At 38.8% G+C, this 22,747-nt stretch overlaps 2 protein-coding genes across 2 annotated transcripts; both read left to right on the top strand.

The window, feature by feature from the left end:
• Window positions 1-7,106: 7,106 nt before the first annotated feature.
• On the top strand, window positions 7,107-12,244 carry LOC143886420 (putative (S)-N-methylcoclaurine 3'-hydroxylase isozyme 2). The gene is made up of 2 exons (XM_077390392.1): window positions 7,107-8,269; window positions 11,470-12,244. The coding sequence occupies exons 1-2, from the start codon at window positions 7,370-7,372 to the stop codon at window positions 12,073-12,075; spliced, it is 1,506 nt and encodes a 501-aa protein (XP_077246507.1). The 5' UTR covers window positions 7,107-7,369; the 3' UTR covers window positions 12,076-12,244.
• Window positions 12,245-18,976: 6,732 nt separating this feature from the next.
• LOC143886410 (scarecrow-like protein 28) lies at window positions 18,977-22,205 on the top strand. The gene has a single exon (XM_077390385.1). The coding sequence runs from the start codon at window positions 19,686-19,688 to the stop codon at window positions 21,642-21,644; it is 1,959 nt and encodes a 652-aa protein (XP_077246500.1). The 5' UTR covers window positions 18,977-19,685; the 3' UTR covers window positions 21,645-22,205.
• Window positions 22,206-22,747: the final 542 nt, after the last annotated feature.

Raw genomic sequence — 22,747 nt, 5'->3', positions numbered from 1 at the left:
ACTACAGCTGGCCTATATATAGGCAATAAAATATCATGAAAATAAAAGCCGCAAAAACTAAAAATATAGAATAAAATCCTATAAACTAAATAACACGAAAATAAGAATCCTAGCAACTAAATAACATAGAGATAAATCCCTAAAAGTCCTAATGGGCAAATATGCCACTTACTGGGCCTACGATCCTCGTCAGGTCCATTCTGTCGTGTAATGCTTTTTCGGGACCCAAATACATCCTTCTGACAAACTGGGCATGCCTGATTCAAAACAAACACATCCATAGGTGTTAGGTTCATTTGTAGTCAAACAATAGCCATTTTCTTAACAAATGAGAATAGAAATGTCTCAGTGATAAGTGAACCTGAATAACTGGCTCATAATCATTTCAATTGCTACAAAACTATTCAGTTGGCACCTAATTTAATTAATCAGCAACTGGGTTGTCATGTTATGGTCATTTTACATGTCATTTCAGTTATGTTTTTCCAGATTGAAACTTGGTTCACATTGCAATTATTTCATACTTGATAGGTGTTATTAGGAATCAGGATAATGGCCAGCTTGAGCTAATGCCATAATTTGTGTAAGTGTAGGTCATCTTCAATTCAAGCATTGTACATGACATATACTGTAATTGCAATTACTAGTTGCTAGCTTGGGTAAGTCTACATTTGAGTCTTCTCGATCAAGGGGTGTTATCAATTTGGATTCCTTACGTTTCTGTTACAAAATTCCATGTGTTTTCCAAAAGAAGAGTCAATTCGTTAACATTCGTACGACTCAAAGAAGTTCCTCTCTCAGGAGGAAAAGCTTACCAAAGAAGAATCAAATTATAAATGAATCAAAGGAGTCCCCCATGAAGACTTACAAAAAATATTCAAGTTGTTAACATTCTCTATGATTCAAATGCATTCATCTCCTAGGAATACCTTTTCTTTCTTTCTTTATTTTTTTTTACAAAAGAAGAGCGAAATTGTTAATAATATTCTCTAGGACTCAAAGGATTTCCCCTCTTGAGAGGATTCTTTTACAAAAAGGAGTTAAATTAGTAACATTCTGTACGACTCAAAGGAATTCCTTTCATGGGAGGAACCCTTTATTAAAGAAGAGTCAAATTATTAACATTCTCTATCACTCAGAGGACTTCCTATTCCGGGAGGACTCTTTTACGAAAGAAAAGTCAAATTGTTAACATTCTCCATGACTTAAAGGAGTTCTCCAAGGAGGACTCTTTTAACCAAAAAAAAAAACAGAGAGAGAAGTTATCAACATTCTTTGTGGACTCAAAGGAGTTCAATACTACAAAAGAAGAGTTGAGATGTTAAAACTTTCTATGATTCAGACACCATTGAGGGGACTCTTAAAAGGTTCAAAATATCAAAATTGATGTCAAATCCAAGAATTTTGCCAGGGGTATGTGAAAGCAATATCTACAACCCTACTTTAAGGAATCTCAAAAGAAGCATCAAGATGAGATTAATAAAAACTGCAGAGATAAGTTAAAACAATTAGGTTACATGTATGAAATTGCCACAATTGTTTTTTAGATTAATATCCAAAATACATAAGCACTAGTTGCACGGAACGAAAAAACAAAGAAAATTTTGATAAAAGATAATTGAAGAAATTTTCCATAAAATTGTAACATTTATTGTCAATTTTTTTTTTAATAGTATCTATGGACAACTTTCTTTTGCCTCGCTATTGAATCAGGACAACTTTCTTTTGCAGACGAAAAAAGTTTAAGATTATATTCTTATTAAGTGATTTCCAAATTAGAAACTTCTTATAGATAAAGACTACTACCAAAGCCTTGCTATTGAATAAGCAAATAAGATTAAGGAATATTGGGAAGAAAAAAGTCAAGAACAATGTCGCCTTGGGAATTTAGATTTGTCTTAAATGTAGGAAGCACTTTCACATCACAGCCTCTTACCTAAAATAACAATATCTGATCGAGCTCACACACAATGATTGTAAAGAAGAAAGTAGGCACAATCCAGAAAAGAGTCACGGTATGAAATCCTGGAGGCTGGAGTGCAGATATGAACTCACTTTCTGAAATTAAAAAAACGGTGGCTTATCTGGACCAGGAGGTGAGTATGAATGGCGATTTGAGGGATTAATTATAATAATAATAAGGGATTTGCTAGCGATTTTCCAAGAAAGGCATTTCGCGACTGGCTTTTAAATATTATTAAGGCTAAACCCCATAATTCTTCCCATGAGTACCACAATCCACTGGCTCTGCTTCCTTAATGTAGATCTCAAGCAAAAAATTGAATCTTTGATGGGGCTGCTAGTACATACAACATAAACTAAAACACCGGTTATGCATCAACTACCCATTAGGGCCATAACTGACTTAAATTTGCATGGATCACTAGTCCATAAAAAGAAACTTAGAAGCCTAACATGGTCTTGCTCATTCTACCAAAACCTAAACTTTCAGCCAAATTAAATTAGGAAGCTATCTTTTAGATGGAACGTGTCCAAAGATCCTATCTCCTATATTGGAAACATGACCAAAGATAACTTGTGTTGCCTTCGGAACGATTGTACTGAAGAAGATGTTTAATAAAACGAAGGATTGAACATCAAAAGATCATCAAAAGAGAATAGAAAAGGAGCGTTTATGCTCTGATACCATGATAAGAAAACAAAGGAGATAAGAAGTCTGTATGTAATTTTGTTATTTTTATTGTATCTTTTCTTCTTCTTCTTTGTTTCTTCTTTCTTGTTTTTGTTCTCTGGGTTGCCCCTTCTCGGGTGCTCCCTTGTCATTTTTTCTTATTAATGCAAATCGCTATTTCAAAAAAGAAGAAGTCTGTATGTAATTCTCTATTTTACCTCTGTGTACAAGTGCCATATATATAATGGTATAAAACGGCTAAATATATACAAAGCAATGATTCCATAAGCTACAACGGTTACATATAGTGATTAAAGGGAATTTTCCAATCTTGGGATCAAGGGTGCGTTCGGATTGCCGGAATCATTAATCAGTGTCGGTATCAAATTTTAATCCAATTACAATTCTCGTAAACGGATAACAATTCTAATTCTAGTGTTTGTGTAAGTACTGGAATTTATCTAGGGAATCCATTGTGATTGCAATTCTAGCGTTTGGTACCATCCAGACTAAAACTAGATGGACCGTTCCAATAGTTGTAAAACCGTTGTAAAATTACTTTCCATGTTAAATGTTTATGGGGTAAACTTTTTCATTGTAAACTTTTTCTTCTGATAATGATCCATTGCATGCAGTCAAAGAGACCTAAAACATCTTTCTCAAGCAACCAAATCTTTCTCGGGCATTTCATTTGCAACCTCTTGGATTCAGCCTTGATGAGCTTTAGCTATGGCTGTGTCCATAAATCATGTCAGAAATCTCTAGAAAACCGATTGTTTAACTTGAATTTTTTCAATGTTCAAGCACTTCTTAAATAAATCAGGCATCTAACCAATGAATAAATTCAAATTAAGACTGAGAGAGAGCACCGACCTGGGTTTCGCCCAGAAGCACAGAGGTAGGGGTGACAGAAACTAACGATTCCAACAATCCAAAAGCACCCCCAAGAGAATGAGGCAAGGCACAAGTTATCTTTGGACATTTTTCCCATATAGAAGATAGGATGTTGGACACGTTCCATCTAAAAGATACTTGCCTAATAAATTATAACCAAACATAGCATGGATTAAGTTAAATTCTTGAAATCCAATCAGGCTCCAATTCTTAACCCTTTTAAGCACACCAGGCCAGACAGAAAGATGCTAATTTCACCATATTATATTGTCTCTCTATTTAGTATTGAATGATTAAAGACAGCAAGCAAATAATATCTGATCTTGGTGAACCCGAGAGAAAGATCTACAAGATAAATTCCCACTAAACTCTCTTTGACTACACAAGGGATGCCAATATTATCTTAATAAGTATCAATCTGTTTTGAAAAGTCACATCTTAGCTCAATCCTAAGCAACTCAAAAATTCAAAATTCACAAAAGATAACATCATCCTAACTCAGAATCCATGGGTATACATAAGTTTAAAGACTGTTTATACATAAATCTAAAGATAGCTTCAATGGGTATGCTGAATTATGCAAAGATCACTCTCTGACAACCTCACTTGTACATAACAGCAGAAATTTCAAACAGAGAACACAGAAAACTAAAAGACCCAGAAAAAAAAATAAAAGAAAAAAAAGGGTTTTCAGCTCCTATTGGAAAGATAGCAAAGAGTAGTAACTGAGAGAGGAGAAAATCATCTCAAGTCTCACCCATATTCATGTCCTTCTTTGAACTTTGAGGTATATATATAACTATGTTGGTGGAGAGTTAGGAAAGCGAGGAAAGGACCCCTCCGTAATCCTCCGCAAAAGGTAAAAACATTAAACATAGCTACTTGAAAGCCCGTATAGGAAAAGGGAATTGCTAGCGTCCATCATTGCAAAAGGCATTTTGCGGCTGATTTGTCGCACTTCAAACCAGCCACCTCGCGAATGAAGACAACAGCTTTTGTCTCCATTCACGAGGTGGCTGGTCCGACATGCGACAGACCAGCCGCGAAAAGCCTTTTAAGATGGACCCTAGCAAATCCCATAGGAAAAAAAGTATCTATTGTAGCCCTCTTTGCACTGTGATTTGGATCTGGATCAAATCCTTCAATTTCCAAATTAGCGACTCACAGTGAAAAAAAGCAAATTTCCAAATATGTTGTGGAAATAAGAAATTGAAAATCCACAGAGCTGGCAGATCTATTCATTTTGTATTCAAAACTCAATTCCAAATCCAAATACAAAATATGAGGTATCCAAACGGACCCTAAGCGAAATGATATCACCACTATCGTATTTTGATGATCACACTCCTCACTTTATTAAAAATTACAGTATGGCCCGCACTATAGGATGATCCAAACCGTCCATTAGATGAGCCACATCCTAAATAGCTTGTGCCCCGATAATCATTTCCATAGGTTGACTTGGCCTCATTATCGAAACATGATAATGCCAAGATAAATTTAGGGACATTAAGACTCCCAACTTTTGATAGATCAGTCGAACAAAATTTTCTACCTTTTCATGTCCGCACAGTTAGCTACCATGCATCTTCTATCAAAGAGGGTTATATTCAGACTACTCATTGCTCCAACGAAGAGCATATACCTTCAAACTGGGAATTTCCAAAGCTAGGAAAACCCCTTATTTTCTTTCAGTGTTTAAAAACTCCTTGACTCGACAAGGAACTTGCCTGAGTCGACTTCTTTTTGCCTCGGCTGTGTTCCGCGTTGCACCACATCTGCATTCTGCGTTTTGCCCTACAAAGTCAATAAACTCTTTTGACTCTTCCGAGTTATGACTGCGCCAACTGCGTTCTTGGCCACATCCGCGCCGAGTAGACAAGGATTTTTCTTGGCCGCGTTCCGCGTCACATCCGCATTTTTAAACACTGTTTTTTTTTCTTTTGCTACATCCTGTGCTACCTGGACTGCAATCTCCCAAGTTGAATGAGATATTGAACTCCTTGCTGGAATCTGTTTTTTCACCTCCCAGGACTCTGTGACCCACTTGAGTTACTTTGGGGGCACTAATACCCCCGCCCCGAAGGATAAAATTGCCCCCTTTTACATGTTTTTAAGCCAAAATCGCCTCTCAACTCTGTGACACAGTTGAGTTTACTTTTGGGGGCACTATTTACATTGGGGCCCAATGGATATTGGAATAAAGTGAGCCCCAATGATTTTTCTAATAAATGTGTTAGGGAAATGATACCCCCACCTCTCTTGCGGATCAAATCCCACACTTTAACGTCATTCGATAAGTTTTAAAGGCGAAGAAAAACGTTAAGGGGGGTGAATTTATTCTCAAGCAGTGAACCATTCTCACAGAAACCGTTAAAGGAGGGGATTTTATCGGTTTAAGGCGAAGAACCATTCTCTCTTGCGGATAAAATCCCCCACTTTAACGTCATTCGATAAGTTTTAAAGGCGAAGAAAAACGTTAAGGGGGTGAATTTATTCTCAAGCAGTGAACCATTCTCACAGAAACCGTTAAAGGAGAGGATTTTATCGGTTTAAGGGGGGAAAATGTCATTTCCCATGTGTTATGTGTTGTCTGTACGCACGTGGACGTATTTAAAAAAAATAAAAATAGAGTGGGGTCTACCTTATTCAAAGATCTAAAACATTTAGTTGTTAGGCCCCAATGTAAATACACCGTACCACAAAAATCATCTCCATAGGATGATCCTTACCATTCCACCCGTACGAAATTTCTATATGGTGTAGTTTATCTACTTAATAAAGGGTTAGGATCATCCAATGGAGATGATTTTCGGGGCACAGTCTAGTAACATTGGGGCTTTATTCCCCCCGTTATGACGGATAAAATCCTTCATCCCTTCCCTTCCCCCCCCCCCCCCCAATAACGTTATTCGTTAAGTTTTAAAGGCAAAGAAAAACGTTAAAGGGTGAATTTATCCTCAAGCAGGGAACCATTCTCACATAAACTGGGGGGGGGGGGGGGGGGGGGGTTTATCCGTTTGAGGGGTGAAATATCATTATCCTTTTCAAAATAGATGCTCACCTTTGTATGGACACAATATGAAGTGGGGGCCACTTATTATATGTCACCTACGTTCACACATCATATATTGCATTTTTTTTTTTTTTGAAAATTTATTGTAGCCACTTGGTTCGAAAATCCAAACTGCTCATTTGTTTAGCCTCGATGTAAATTAGTCATGCCCCAAAAATCATCTCCCTATTAACATTGGGTCGCAACAAATGAACGGTTGGATCTTCTAACCAAGGGGCCAAGTGATTTTTTTTAAAATCCCTTTTTATGGTGTCCACCTTCTTCAAAGATAAAAACCATTCATTGCTGGTCCCACCAAGGGTTCTTATTCAAAGAAATAATAGAGAGAGTGGCTGTGAGAATAAGTTCAGTTGTTGGGCCTCTCTCTCTCTCTCTCTCTCCCAGGGGTTGGCAAGTAACCGTTGGGGAAGTGAGAATATTCAAGAGAGAGAGAGAGAGAGAGAGATTTCTTTACTCCACTATGTCAGGTAAGATATTTCTTTAACTCCCACTCGTGAGTTGTTGTTGGTTTTTTTTTTTTTTGATGGGTCTTCGTAAGATGTTTATATCAAGTATACTATTTGAAAGGACGACCTTTTGTTTACTTGATATAATTTATACAACAAACCTACCTAAAAAAAATAAAAATTATACAACAAACAAAGCCTGTCTGTTATAAGATGTTATCCCAATAATTTATACTTGTTCAACCAGATTCTCCACGCCCTTTATTAAAGAGTTCAACTCCATTCACCTTCTTCATTGTAGAGCTTCTATCTCTTAAAATCATGGATGTATTGCCTTTAGCTCAGAAGACCAATCTCTTACCTCTCATCCTTCTTATACTACCAGTCCTTTTCCTCATCTACAACCACTTAAAAAGAATAGCTTCATCCAAATCCTCCCTTCCACCAGGCCCATATCCATGGCCCATCATAGGGAACCTTCTCAACATGGGTAAAAAGCCCCATATTGAGCTAGCCCACTTAGCCCAAGCCCATGGCCCACTTCTCTCATTGAGGCTTGGAACTCAGCTCCTCGCCGTGGGCTCCTCTCCGGCCATAGCGGCCGAAATTCTCAAGACCCACGACCGGCTACTCTCCGCCCGACATGTCCCGACCATAACTCCGAAAAACAGGCCCGATCGGAGTGACCTATCAATGGTTTGGGCACCTGTGTGCGGGGATGAGTGGAAGTTTCTACGTACTCTATGTAGAACTGAACTTTTCGCGTCCAAAGCCATCGAAACACAAGCGCCTTTAAGAGAGAAGAAAGTTACGGAAATGGTGGATTTTTTGGTTAAGAAGGAAAATCAAGTGGTGAAGGTGGCAGAATTGGTTTTTGCTACAGTGTTCAATATATTGGGTACCATTTTTTTGTCACAAAATTTTATTGATTTGGATGATGGGGGAGTTGTTGGAGGAATGAAAGGGCTTATTTGGAGGATGATGGAGCTGGGGACTACTCCAAATATTGGTGACTTTTATCCAATATTGTCTGGTTTAGATCTGCAGGGCCTAAACAAGAAGGCTGTGGAGTGTGTTGAGAAGGTGAGTGCTATATGGGAAGTTTTCATTAAGCAAAGAAGAGATGGTAAAGATGATGGTGGTGTTTTGAGGGAAAGAGATTTCTTGGATTCTCTACTTGACAATGGGTTCACCAATGGTCAGATCAACAACTTGCTTCTGGTATGGAAGCGCTCTCCCCCCACCTACCTCTCTCTATCTCTCTCTCTCTCTCTCTCTCTCTCTCTCTCTCTCTCTATATATATATATATATATATATATATATATATATATATATATATATATATATATATATATATAGAGGAAAGTGTTGGTGAGCTTAAGCGCCCCAATCACATGGGTCTCACATTTTCTGTGGTGATCCAAACCATTCATTTGCAAGGCCCTATCATAGATAGGGTGTGTACAAAAAATCAGCTCCATAGGATCATCCTAACCCCTCCATTTGTGGAGGACAAAAATGGGCAGATTTGTGGACAAATAATGTCTGTCCATTTTGACCTCCACAAATGGATGGGTTAGGATGATCCTATGGAGCTGATTTTTGGTACACACCCCATCTATGTAAAGGGCCTTTCAAATGAATGCTTTGGATTATCCTAACAAAGTAGGCCCCAATGTATATATATGAGGAAAGTGTTGGTGAGCTTAAGCTCACCAAACTTATGGTGAGCTAGCTTGCCCAATCACATGGGTCTATATATATATATATGAGGAAAGTGTTGGTGAGCTTAAGCTCACCAAACTTATGGTGAGCTAGCTTGCCCAATCACATGGGGGCCCACTTTGTTAGGATGATCCAAACCATTCATTTGAAAGTCCCTTACATAGATGGGGGGTGTACCAAAAATCAGCTCCATAGGATCATCCTAACCCCTCCATTTGTGGAGGACAAAAATGGGGCAAATTTGTGTCTGTCCATTTTTGTCCTCCACAAATGGAGGGGTTAGGATGATCCTATGGAGCTGATTTTTGGTACACCCCCCATCTATGTAAGGGACTTTCAAATGAATGGTTTGGATCATCCTAACAAAGTGGCCCCCATGTGATTGGGCAAGCTAGCTCACCATAAGTTTGGTGAGCTTAAGCTCACCAACAGTTTCCTCATATATATATATATATATATATATATATATATATATATATATATATATATATATATATATAAAGAAGCTTAAATAAAGGACCAATTTTGGAGCCATCCATTCAAGTAGCCATCCATCCAAATAGGCCATTACACAATTCATTCAGGTACAACATAAATGAGATATAATAGGAATCATCATTCCGTTTACAAAGGGAATTGGAAAAGGAATGGAATGGGATATCAATACCGATTCTTATGATTACGGTAACCCAAACACATTTTTAGTCTGCGAAAAGGAATGGAATGTGAATACGAGACCGATTCTTGATTCTGGTAATTCAAATGCAGCCTAACCGTAAGGCTACATTTCAAGTGCCATAATCAGGGATCAGGATTAGCATCCTTTTTTTATTCCTATTCTGATTCCCCTGTAAAACGGAATATAATAGAAAAATAAAATAAAAAATCTAAAAAAATTCCATTCCGATTGTGACGGAATCGAAATACCCCATCTTGGGCAGGAAACAGATTTTGACATTATTTTATCGTATTTAATTCGGTCCAGGTGTCATTTTCTCCCCTCTGATTCCATTCATTTTTTGAATCAAACATCAGAATCGAGTGGAATCAAAATAGGATTATGATTCTAACTAGCAATCCAAATGCACCCTAAAATTTCCCCCCTTTGGATGGTGTTGGAACCCGGGTAGAACTCACCCTTAAAACTAGTTGAGTAGGGGAGGATGCCCAAGTCCTTATTAGCCCATCCACATCAATTCACTTTTCCAATGTGAGATCTTTGCTTTTGTGTGGAACTCCCAACAATCTCCCTCTACACATGAAAGCAACGTGGGAACTATTAGATCTCCATCCCGAAGGTTTTTCTCCATCCTGGAGGTTAACTGGAGTTACCATGCCTCAGTTCGACTCTCATAGCACTTGTTGGGGCCTGGGTAGAACACACCCTTAGAAGCTAGCCGTTAAGGGGAGGCTGCCCAAGTCCTTATAAGCTGATGCAGGAGCATCTCCTGAATTTACTACATCGGCTCACATTCCTCCCTTGTGTAGTTTTTCATTGTTTGTTCTGTGCCACCTTCTTATGTAGTAGGGTGGTTTCGTCATTAGACTAGTTTCGTGAGTCATTTTATGTCATTTTACTTCACTAGGGATAGTTTGGTTATTTTGTGGTCACTTATGTACTTTTTGGTCATTTCCTTCTCTTAGGCGTAGTTTGGTCATTCACGTAAGTGGTCTATAAAAGGGACTTTACCCTACGTTTGTAAAAGTTTTTGGGATTTAAATTTGAAATTTGAAAAGGAATCCCATCCTTGGGAAATTTGGAGGGAAAGTTTTCTTCTTGCTTCTTGCTTGTATTTTCATGGAGATTGGAGGATTGTAAGCTTGCAAGATCCTTTATCAAATTAGTGAAGTAAACACAAAAATTTCAAAGATAAGTTCGAAACTTTCATTTCGGCGCAATCAGAGATCCAATCCACAAGATTTCTGGTAATTCGCTTCCACAAACACTTGCATTATAAGCCCACGCACATCAATTCACTTTTCTGATGTGGGATCTTTGCTTTTGTGTGGAACTCCCAACAGTCGGCCATAGCCCCTTCAAATACAGTTGGGGCTCTAGTAATTAATATTTTCGGTGGCTACATTTTATATAAGCTAGTAGAGAATATTAATTATCATACAGGTGTACTCCATCACCACCCTTCATCTGAGCAGAGTCATGTGATACTTTCTTCGTTCAACTCTTTCTCCTTTCACTGCCCACTTATTTGGTGCACCAGGCTTTATACCTATTTGTCTAGTAAGGAAAAAATTTGGCCACCTCCTACTGCCATTGCTAGGTGGATCTTCGGTGTTGTTGCCTTGCTCACATTTATCAGTAGTGCTGCTACTCCTGCCATGTCAAATTTCATGATTGTTTTGACTACCACAATGAATACTATTGAAGAGAGTATGGAATGTTTCCTTTGTAAAATAAGAGATTTTTAATTTACAGAGCATTAATTATGATAGTCCTAACTCTATTAGAGCTTTTCCCATTGAATGTGAACTATTGGCCTATATGCTTCAACTTTCCATTTTCATGTCACAATCGAAGGGTTATGATCCTGGAGAGGCATAAAATATGTAAAGGAAAATAATACTCTCTCTCTCTCTCTCTCTCTCTCTCTCATTCATAATTGTCACTCCCAACAGTATTGAAATAATATTTACCAGCAGATTCAACATTTTCTAACAGTCGATCATATAATGACAGGAACTGTTCACTGCTGGTACAGACACTAGCAGCTCAACAATTGAATGGGCTATGGCTGAGCTTATAAAAAACCCAGAAGACATGAACAAAGTTCGTGAAGAACTCAAAAGAGAGATCAAAGAAAATATAGTCAGGGAGTCAACTCTACCTCACCTCCCTCATCTACATGCATGTGTAAAGGAGACCTTGAGATTACACCCTCCAGTTCCTCTTCTCCTTCCTCACAGAGCTAGTGACACATGCAAGTTGAAGGATTACACTATCCCAATAAACACCCAAGTTCAGGTCAATGTATGGGCCATTGGAAGAGACTCCACCGTGTGGGAAGATCCATTAAAGTTCAAACCAGAGCGTTTTCTCAACTCTGAACTGGATTACAAAGGGAATGATTTCAGGTTCATACCCTTTGGTGCTGGAAGAAGAATTTGCCCTGGATTACCCATGGCTGATAAGCAGGTTCACTTGATTCTAGCTTGTTTGATTCATTACTTTGACTGGTCTCTTCCCCATGGCATGCACCCAAGTCAGATAGACGTGAATGAGAAGTTTGGTGTCACATTACAGAAGGAACACCCTCTCCTCCTCATTCCTAAGCTCAGAAAGTAACTCAAAATTGTTATGCACTCTACGAAATATGTTGTTTGTACGTTGTTTTTTGGGCAATACCCTACATAGCCTAGTGTGAGGAGCACCCCTTGTGTAAAAGTTGATGCAAACCCTTTGACACACATCAGCTCTTCAATGGCCCCTTAGTGGAAGTGTCTTTGCTTGTTCATGTGATTTCTTATTTAGTTATTTTACTTCTTCTAATTGTCCTTAATGGTCTTTTTGTTTCATCAAAGTTTAGAAATTTTATGTTGCATTAGGGGCTACCTATATAAGGCCTATTTCTTTGTCTTTTTATTGCCTTTTTTTGAATTAAATTTTTTGTATAGATTCTCCTTAGAGAGAAATTCGAGATAGAGCATAGCTCTTCTCTTTATCCTTATCTTTTCTCTTAGGATTATGGGATTTGGAGACTAGTATTCTAATCTTAGTTCCATATCTTTCATTTATCATTTTCTTCTTGAATACAAGAATGTTGTCACGTCGATTCCGCGATTGATCGAGCTTGTGTGTCCCCTCACTCATGGCTTAGATCAAATTATCCGACTATTCCACACTGGATCGTGCCCGTGTGTCCCTTACTATGAAACAATTAGTCCAACCAACCCTCATTCCGTAGATATCTATTTTTCGACTAGAGACTACTATATGTAGTTCTGACTTCTCTCTGATACTGTATTTGCCGGCGTTGGTACATCAGGCCACTAGAAATTAGTTGGTTGTGTTAAGAGTCATCGCCGACTCTCCACGGGGACGGGTTAGTGCGGACGAGACACGGGTGGGCAAGTGCGGGCCTGCATGGGCTTTTCCTAGTTAAACTAGGACCTTAATTGTGGTTTCTAGAAGAATTGCTTGAGATATAATTAGTTTCTAATTTGTGTTAGTGGTTTTGTGTTTGTTTTTGGATTTTCAAAAGTTGTTAAGAGTTAGAGTATTAGTTTTATTATGTTTTAGTTGTTGCTTTATATAAAAGGCATCAAGTGCCCAAAACGATAATAGAGAGGCAAGTTGCCAAAAGCTCAAAAATTTGAATGGTGGTATTATCAATAGCGCAGAGGCGTCAAAAACGTTAGCAGAAAAAAAGAGAAAAATGCAATATATTGTTTGGAAGTGAATGAAGGGAAGAGAGTGGTGTATATTGTTCAAGTTATTGAAGAAATATTAAAAGAGACTCTCTCTCTCTCTCTCTCTCTCTCTCTCGGGTTGGGCTTGTGTGATTTGTGTTCTTTGGGTTTTTGCTTCTTGATTTGATCTTGTTTACAACAAGTGGTATCAAAGCCTTTGTGATTTGATCTTGATTTTCTACAAGTGGTATTAGAACCATCGGTCAGGGATTGGTAAACGTAGATGATTGAAGGTTGATCAGGCCTCCAGGGATGAGATCTGACACGTATGTGCTTAGGGACCAGACGTAGAAGTTGTAGATCTGGGATCCAACTTCAAGTTTGTCACTCGTCAAAATCTCGATCAAGGAGATGGATTTTGCCAATTCAGTCAACGAGATTGAGAAGCTGGACAACACAGATTATTACTTTTGGAAATCTTTCATAGAATCGTATATCCAAGGGCAAGATTTATGGGAGATAGTGAGTGGTTTGAAAACCACTTCTCTTAATGGAGGTGTTGAAACCGCAGAGGTTTTGAGAAAGTGGAAGATCAAAGCCAGTAAAGCCATGTTTGTGTGGAAGGTAACCATTTAGAGGAATTGTCTCGATTATATTTGGGAGGCCAAGACTCTGAAGGAAGCATGGGATTTTTGCCACTTTGTTTTAAAAAACAAATGACGCAAGACTACAGACTTGAAAATGAGATAGGTTCCATATCTCAAGGAAATTTGATAATTCCCAAATGTTTCATGAAGTTGAAGAAGATCTGTCATGAAATATTACAAATCGACGAAGAGTCCAAGATTATAGAGTCACGGATGCGGAGGATTATAATCCGAGGATTGAAACATGAGTATAGTGGTTTCATCACAGCAATCCAAGGATGGCCGAATCAACTAACGTTAATAGAATTGGAGAGTCTCTTGGCGAATCAATAGAGTCTAGCTTAGCAGATGGCTAGATCTACGATAAAAGAGAATGAGGAGGTTCTCTTTGCTAGCCAAAGAAGAAAGTTTTAGAATTCCAAGAATTAAAAAAGTAAGTCGAAGGCTAGATCAGATCAAAGGCAAGAAAGTCCTGGTCAAGGGGAGCCTCAGGCGATCGTGGTTCTGAGAAACAAAATCGGAACTCGGTCCAAAGATGGGTGTGCCTTAATTGTGGTAAGCCGGGCCACTCTGCTAGAGATTGTCATTAACCAAAGAAGAAGAACGAGGAAGGTAACTCTACAACATCTGAAGATCCCAAGAAGGTTGATAGCGATGAGGAGTGGAGTTCTCTTCTCTCTATCACAAAAGAGCTAGCCGATGCCTGTGAAGTTGCTCTTACGACTACAGAAGTTGTGGATGTCACTAGTTCAGCAGACACAAACAAATGTGATTGAATAGACTATTCTGGAGACTAGATAGTTGATTTAGGCTATTCGAATCACATGATCAGGAACGGGCGAAAGTTTGTGATAAAGGCAGTTAGATGGTGCTAATGACGAATAATGTGAAATTGCCTATCACCCACATAGGCAATGTTTCCTGATCTAGTGGAGAGCACGAATTGTTGAAGGACGTCTACCATGTTCCAGACATGGAGAGGACCTTAATGCTTGTAACTCAGATTACGAGAGCAGAAAATTGTGTTATCTTTGGCCCCAAAGATGTAAAGATCTACAAGGAGTTATATGTTTCGGGTACTCCTCCTATGGAAGGAAAAAGAGTAGACTCGATCTACGTGATTTTGGCTCAAGAAGCGTATATACAAAGAATATGAAAGAATGAAATTGCTGATCTATGGCATCCGAGATTGGTGCATGTTGGGTACTCAAAATTCAAGGTGATGAAGAAAAAGCAATTGGTGAAGGGAATTCCTGATCTAGAAGTTCGGAATGGCACAGTATGTGCCGGATGTCAATATGGAAAGGCACATCAACTTCCCTACACTGATTCAACGTTTCAACAAAAGAAGCCACTCGAACTAGTGCACTCTAATGTCTTTGGAAAAGAGAGAATACCATCCATTAAAGGTACGAACTATTTGCTGACATTCATTGATGATTTCTCGCATAATGTATAGGTTTATTTTCTACAAGAAAAGTCAGAAGTTGTTGGAAAGTTCAAGCAGTTCCAAGAACAAGTGGAGAATGATCTTGGTTGCAAGATCAAGTGTCTGAGAACCGATAACGGCTGCGAGTACACATTGAATTCACAACTTACTTACGTAAGCATGGGATCCATAGCTATGCAGCTCAGCAGAATGGGGTGGCCCGTGGCTGAGAAAAAGAATCTGCACTTGGCAGAAGTTTCACAAAGTATGATGTATGCGAAGAATATACCATCCCAGTTTTGGGCCGAGTGTATGAGAACTGTCACTTAAGGGACAAATCGTCTTCTACAGCCAAAGCTTGGGTTTATCTCACAACATGAACGTGACCAAACCCACTGTAAGTCATTTTAGAGCTTTTGGTTCAGTATGCTATGCCTTTATGCCTGATCATATGCGCAGCAAATTCGATTAAAAGGCGATTCGGTGTGTCTTTACTGGGTACAACTCTAAAAAAAGGGTTGGAGATGAGTGAGCTCAGAATTGGCCGTGTCCACATTTTAAGAAATGTGGTGTTTGACAAAGCTTTATCGTGGTGGTCATCTGATCGAGTTAGTCTTCTGAATATTCTAGAGTTAGAGTCTAATTTGCAAGAGAAATTAAAAGCCGACGTTCCAAGTGAAGATGATGTTGAATCAACAAAATATCGGGAGGAGGTGGTTCTTGAACAAGAGAGTCCTAAAAGTAGCAACGGAGTCCATGGAAAATTGGTGTTCATGAGACAAGAACGTCTGAAGAGATGAGGCCGTCTCGGTTAGAGGAATTTGATGTTTGTTATAAATAGAGCATAGGTGTCAAAAACATTAGCAGATAAAAAAGAGAAAACCACAATACGTTGTATGGATGTGAATGAAGTGAACAGAGTGGTGTGTATTGTTCTAGTTATAGAAGAAATATTAAAAGAGACTCTCTCTCTCTCTCTCACGTTGGGCTTGTGTGATTTGTGTTATTAGGGTTTTTGGTTCTTGATTTGATCTTGTTTACAACAAGTGGTATCGAAGCCTTTGTGCATTGATCTTGATTTTCTACAGGTTGTAATTCAAAGATTTTCAACTGAAATAGGGTTGTTTGGGTCATTTAGGTAGAATCCAAAATTCATATCACATTTGGTGCTGCCTCTTTCTCATCTCTCTTAAATCAATATTAAGGAGAAACTATAATTTAAGAGATGGCTATTCATTAAGTGATATGATAGGGCGACACAAAGTATGCACAAAATCTTAAGATGTACAACATTTTCTAAGGGAAGTGTTATATTCACCCCCTTTTCTTCCCGAGCCAACTTCCTCTACTGTATTTATGACCATCTTTTTACACTACAAGGAGTTGGCATGAGGAAGGAAAGGGGTGAATCTATCTTTCCCCTTTTCTAACAATATGTTGTTGCTTTATTGAGCAAATGGAGCCCAACTCACCCAATTGCTCATTAAAGCAACCTACACATGTAGGCAAAAACACGGGTCATCCCAAGAGAGCATCAAGGGATGCTTCAGTTGGGCATGACCTCAATCTAATGCAATGGGCCAACAACAATATAACATAGTGGGTCCCACCTTTGATTGATATGAACCGTCCATCTGGTACGTCTTCCTTAATTTGGATCTCCTATGATCCAAAAAAATAACATCAAACCTAAAATCTTAGGCTTTTGCAATGAAATTTTTCTTCATGATAAATTTAGTTTCTGAAGTGGTGAGAGGAGAGATTTGAGAGGACAGAAAAGCCTAAAAAACGAAGAAAACGAAAAACTCTACTCAAAATATGATCGACTCTTTTCTTTGTTTTTAGACACTTTTTACCCTCTACTCATTTGTGCCCTCTCAAAAATCACCTCCTCCCACCCGCCCTACGCCGAGAAACTGAACCAAACGTTGCCTTAACATCTAAAAATGTGCATTTTTTTAATTCTTGAATGTGAGCAATTGGCCTTGGTCATCTATAGTTTTTAACCATTCATGTTCAGCTAAAGAAAGGAAAACGAGGTTGAGCCTCTAGCTTAATTGCTAAAGGTTTTCTTCTGCGAAAAAAGAAAAAGAAAAAACATTAATTGGTTGGGCCTTGATGACACATTCCTCTTAAGTTTTGGATCCTATACCATTTTCCATTTAGGCTCTGTTCCTCTGGACATAGAAATGACCGTAAAATTTGTTTTATGTCTATTTTTACAACATAAAACAAATTTTACGTCGAAAGAAACAAAAGCACAGAAAAATATTGCTCGAGAGGATACTTATCCGATGTACTAGTGGGGTCCACCTTGTTTGAAGATCCAAACCATTCATTTGGATAGTCCCAACCATGGTTTTAAATTTCAACTGAAATTTGAAATTTTGGATTTTGGTGAGGACCGAAACAGAAACTAACCAAATTTACCAAATTTCAGGAATTTCGTACGAAATTGCCAAAATTTCGGTTCGGTCGAAATTTCGTCCCTAAAAACCAGCATTTCGATAGCTGGTTTACCCGAAATTTCGGATTCGGATAAGTCCAAAATTTAAAACCATGGTCCCAATAATAGGCCGGGCACAAAAATCATCCCCAAAGGCGATCCTAACCCTCCAATATGCAGAAGGACGGCACATTATAGAAACTCAACAGATCGAGGGTTAAGATCATCCCCTGGAGAAATTTTTTGAAGGTCAACCTATTTGCATTGGGGCAATCCAAATGAACAGTTTGGATCTTCGAACAAGGTGGGGTCCCCCTTACGATTTTTGAAAAATAAGCTCTAGATTTTGTTTGGTACCATCTCCCTGCTTCCTCAATCGGTGGCCTTCTCACACCTACACGAAGCGTAATCTGCGGGAGATATAGGCTTGATTTAGAAGCCTCTAATTAAAGATCAACCGTTTATTGGCTGCTCAACCACTCACCTTTTTGGTGAAGAAACTCAACTAAAATGGATGTGTTTTATGCGAGTTCAGACTCACAGGAATTGAAGTCACTTTCATTTGAGCTAAAAAAATGTAAAGAAAAAGCAAGATTTTATATGCTTTGTGTCCGTGAGGTCTAGTATTTTTCAAAAAAGTAAAGTGGGGCCCACTCTATAGGATGATCCAAACCGTTCATTTGTTGGCCCACAACGTAAATAGGTTGTACTTGTACTACCCCTGAAATCTTCTTCACAGGACGATCCTAACCCTCCGATCTGTAGATGATCCTTTAATGTGCAGTTCCTCTACATTTCGACATATCGGACGGTTAGGATCATCCTAACAAATGAACGGTTACATCATATAAAGTGGGTCCCACTATACTGTTTGAAAATTAATGGATTTCAAGCACACACAGCATATAAAATCTCAGAAAAAGCTCCCATCTATAGTTTTTAGGGGAATGATGTATTCACCCCCAATCTTTACTTTAGACAGCCCCTTCTAGTGTAAAACAGTACTCATAAATATACTAGAGGAGGCTGTCCCAAATAAGAAACAGGGGTGAGTATAGGTAAAAATCATGAGGGAATCGGCATGGGAGGCCAACGGTCACATTAACGGATATCTGCGCAGACTGCCAGCACGTGCGAACCCTGAGGGAAGGGGAGCTCTGAACCGTACACCCTCTTCCAACGGTCATATTGACCATATGCCAACGGTCATGTTGACTTCCATCCACCACCTTACGATCTCCATCTAACGACCAGGAAACAAAGTTTGCAAAATCTTGAGATTCGCCCCTTTTTACAGTCAGCATTTGTTCATGCTCCCTGATATCAAATCAAGAACCAAAGAGTGGCAAAATGGAAGAGTAGAACCCTAGTTTAAAAACCAAACAAGCAAGGGTTTAGGGTTTTTCGCGTCTGCGAAAACCCTCTAGGGATTTTCTTCCATCATTTCTTGAAGATTTCTTCTCCATTATGGATTGTTTACAAATTCCAGATGCTGATTTGGGTGTTGAATTTCCTCAGAATTTCAAATGCGAAGGCCAGCGAGTTTTTCTTAGGGTTTTTGGGCATCATTTAAGTGGCATTCTGCAGAAGAAATGCAACTCTCTAGTATGAATTTTCAGGCCATGTTTTGGTTCTTTTCTGGTAGGTGTAGAGAATTATATTATATTCTTTAATTTTTTTGGAATTTTTTGAAGCTTTCTTTCTTGAAATTCCAAAATATAGATTACCCAATTACCCAAATTCAATTTATTCTCATCTTTTACAGCTTGATTTATCTATCTTACACTATTTCTGTTAATTACTTTCCTGTCCCATTTGGGTATCACATTATTTATATTTTTTCCCTATCCTGTCCTTCCCTCATTCTTTTAGAATGCAAAAATTCATTTGAAATTTTAGAAAAATTATACAGAACATATATTGGGGAAAATACTAAAGAGAAGAGAGAGAGAGATAGGGAGGGGAAGAGAGAAAGGGGTTAGAATTGATTTTGGAAAAAAAATAAAAATTGGAAGAGTTAGAGGATGTTGGCTGGGTTTCCAACCTTGTTGTCACCAAGGCACCAATTGAAGGAGAATTTTCACTCTTCTCATCAGAAATTGGACTCCATGGGTACACAAAGATTGGATCTCCCTTGCAATTTCACCCGAAAAGAAGCCCCTCAATTGGTCGAGACAAAGGCAAATTGCTCTCTTAGACGAAATGTTCGAATCCCGACTTCCATTACCACCCAAACATCATTTTGGGAAGGAAGAAGAGACATTGAAGATGAGTTTTGGGAGAAAGGAAAGAGTTTGAAGAGGTTTTTCGAGCAGAGTTCGTCTGAGGAATCGTGCATAAACAGAGCTAAAAGAAAAAGGAGCAGCTGTAATAACTCAGATGATTCATCAGAAGGTGAAAGACTAAGCGTAACCCAATTGGGTGGAGGAGATTTTTGGCTTCAAACTATTGAGGAGTCTCAATCTATGTTGGGAATCACAAGACTCGACCCCGAGTTTTCTTTTTCAATTTCATCTGAGGGAGAAAGAGTTCATTTTGTGCCTTTAGATGATATCTTACCACCTTTGCCACTGTCTAACAATCCTTGGGTGAAATCCGTTGTAACGGGGATCGCAGATAGCGGTGACAAGGACGTGGACACGAGCCAAGAGCCGAAGAAGACAAAGTCTAGTTCAAGTACCTCATCGGAGACTCATAGCTTGAGTATTAAGTTACATGAGAAATCATCTGATAATGAAACGGGCAACGGGTCTCGAATTCCTTACTTAGAAGGAGCCAGAGTAGCGAGAGTTACGGGTAATGAAAATATTCAAACAGAACATCAGTGTCTCGAGCTCTTGAGCATACTGATCGACTGTGTCGAATCAATCAGTTCGAAAAATTTCTCAGCTATCAGTCAATATTTATCTAGATTGGGCGAGCTTGCTTCTCCACAAGGAACCGCAATTCACCGTGTGGTAGCTTACTTTACAGAAGGTTTAGCAATTCGAATTGCGAAGGTTTGGCCTCATATTTTCCATGTTTCCATCCCTCGAGAGTTTGATCGAACAGACGATGATGTGGCGACTGCATTCAGGCTTCTCAACCACATTAGTCCAATTCCGAAGTTCCTTCATTTCACTTCGAACGAGATGATATTGAGGGCTTTGGATGGAAAAGACCGGGTTCATATCATAGATTTCGATATCAAACAAGGGCTACAATGGCCTAGTTTGTTTCAGAGCTTGGCTTCTAGGCCTAATCCCCCAAGCCATGTAAGGATTACGGGGATTGGTGAGTCGAAAAAAGAGCTACAAGACACAGGAGATAGACTTGCGGGATTTGCCGAGGCTTTGAATCTACGGTTTGAATTCCATGTGGTTGTGGACAGGTTGGAGGATGTGAGGCTGTGGATGCTTCATGTGAAGGAGAAGGAGAGTGTTGTGGTGAATTGTATTCTCCAACTACACAAAGCACTTTACGATGACAATGGCGGGGCTCTAAGGGACTTGTTGGGTTTGATACGGAGTACTAACCCAATTTTGGTTCTTATGGCTGAGCAAGAGGCTGATCATAATGAACCCAGATGGGAAACAAGGTTTTCAAATTCATTGAGATACTACTCTGCTATATTTGATTCGATCGATTCGAGTTTACCATTAGATAGCCCGGCTAGGGTAAAGGTAGAGGAGATGTTTGCAAGGGAGATCAGAAATATAGTTGCTTGTGAAGGAAGTGAGAGGGTCGAAAGGCACGAAAGTTTCGAAAGGTGGAGGAGACTGATGGAAAATGGAGGGTTCAAAAGTGTGGGCATTGGAGAGAGGGAGACTCTTCAGAGCCAAATGTTGTTGAAAATGTTCTCCAATGATAGATTTAGTGTGGGAAAGCAAGGCGAGGATGGTGCTGGACTAACGGTTAGCTGGTTAGATCACCCTCTATACACTGTTTCTGCATGGGCTCCCATAGATTTTGCAGGCAGTTCATCTGTGTCTCAGCCAGGTTGATGATGTGCTTTGCCAAGGTTTATTTATTCTTTCAAAAACTTCTCTTAAAATTCTACCTCATCACAGAAAGTTTAGATAGTAAATTCTTTCTAGTTAGGGAGAGTTAAGTTTTTTCTATTCTTTCATTCTTTTTCTGTTGTTGGCCTTATCATCAGAAACCTCTAAAACCATTTGAAGAAAAGTACTACTTTTACCCATCTTAGTTCTGTAGAGGTCAAATGTGAAGTCTCACTTTCAGCAGCATTTGGAGTAGTTCTTTTTCTTTCTTTTGGGTATTCTTTGATTCTTTTCTTCCTAGAAGGAAAGAGCAAAATTAGGTGTCATTTTTTATCCATATGTTGGGATTCTTTATTGTACTGTTTTGCGTTTTGCTGATAGTACTATTGTTGATTACCACGTTGTTGAGACATGGATCACACACATATATATGAAATAATGTCATTGGTTATACTTTATCAATCTTATTCTGGTCAGCTTCTTCAATGTATATGTGAATCATTTCAGTGACTATATGTAATAATCTTCTCCTATTCAGCTTCTTTGCACATGTGATTGATTTGTTAGCCAGGATCTATGGGATGCTTTATCCGTCGATTCAAATCATACTGATTACTTTTATGGATTCCATCTTCTAATTATTCCAGTAGTGTTTCTTTTGAATGCATTATTTTTTACTGTAATCTTACAGGATTTATGGATGGCTCAAACAAAACAGCATTTAGATGTTTGGGAATTGTAATGGGGGTCAATCCATAGAAGCTTTTCCTTTTATTATGAATTCTATTACTAGTAGGTTTTTCTCTACATTTTAGTGAGACTGGCAGTCCTTAGTCCTCACCACCCTCCACTCCCTTACACGCGTGTACTGTGAGGCAAATGAGATTTGCTGAATCCCTATCAAAAGATGGGCAAAAATATTAGGAATTTCATCTTGTAACAGCCTATCAAGAGATTGGAAACAACATTTGGTATTCCATCTTATAATGGACAATTATCAAGAGCTTGGCAACAAGCATCTTGTAACAGACATATAGCAAGAGATGGGCAATTATCAAGAGCTTGGCAACAAGCATCTTATAATGGACAATTATCAAGAGCTTGGC

Source organism: Tasmannia lanceolata, unplaced genomic scaffold (assembly GCF_043159265.1).
Source record: "Tasmannia lanceolata isolate RefF3 unplaced genomic scaffold, GAP_Taslan_0.1 ptg000002l, whole genome shotgun sequence".
In the NCBI taxonomy this organism is placed as follows: Eukaryota; Viridiplantae; Streptophyta; class Magnoliopsida; order Canellales; family Winteraceae; genus Tasmannia; species Tasmannia lanceolata.
This window is presented reverse-complemented; position numbering and strand designations above follow the sequence as displayed.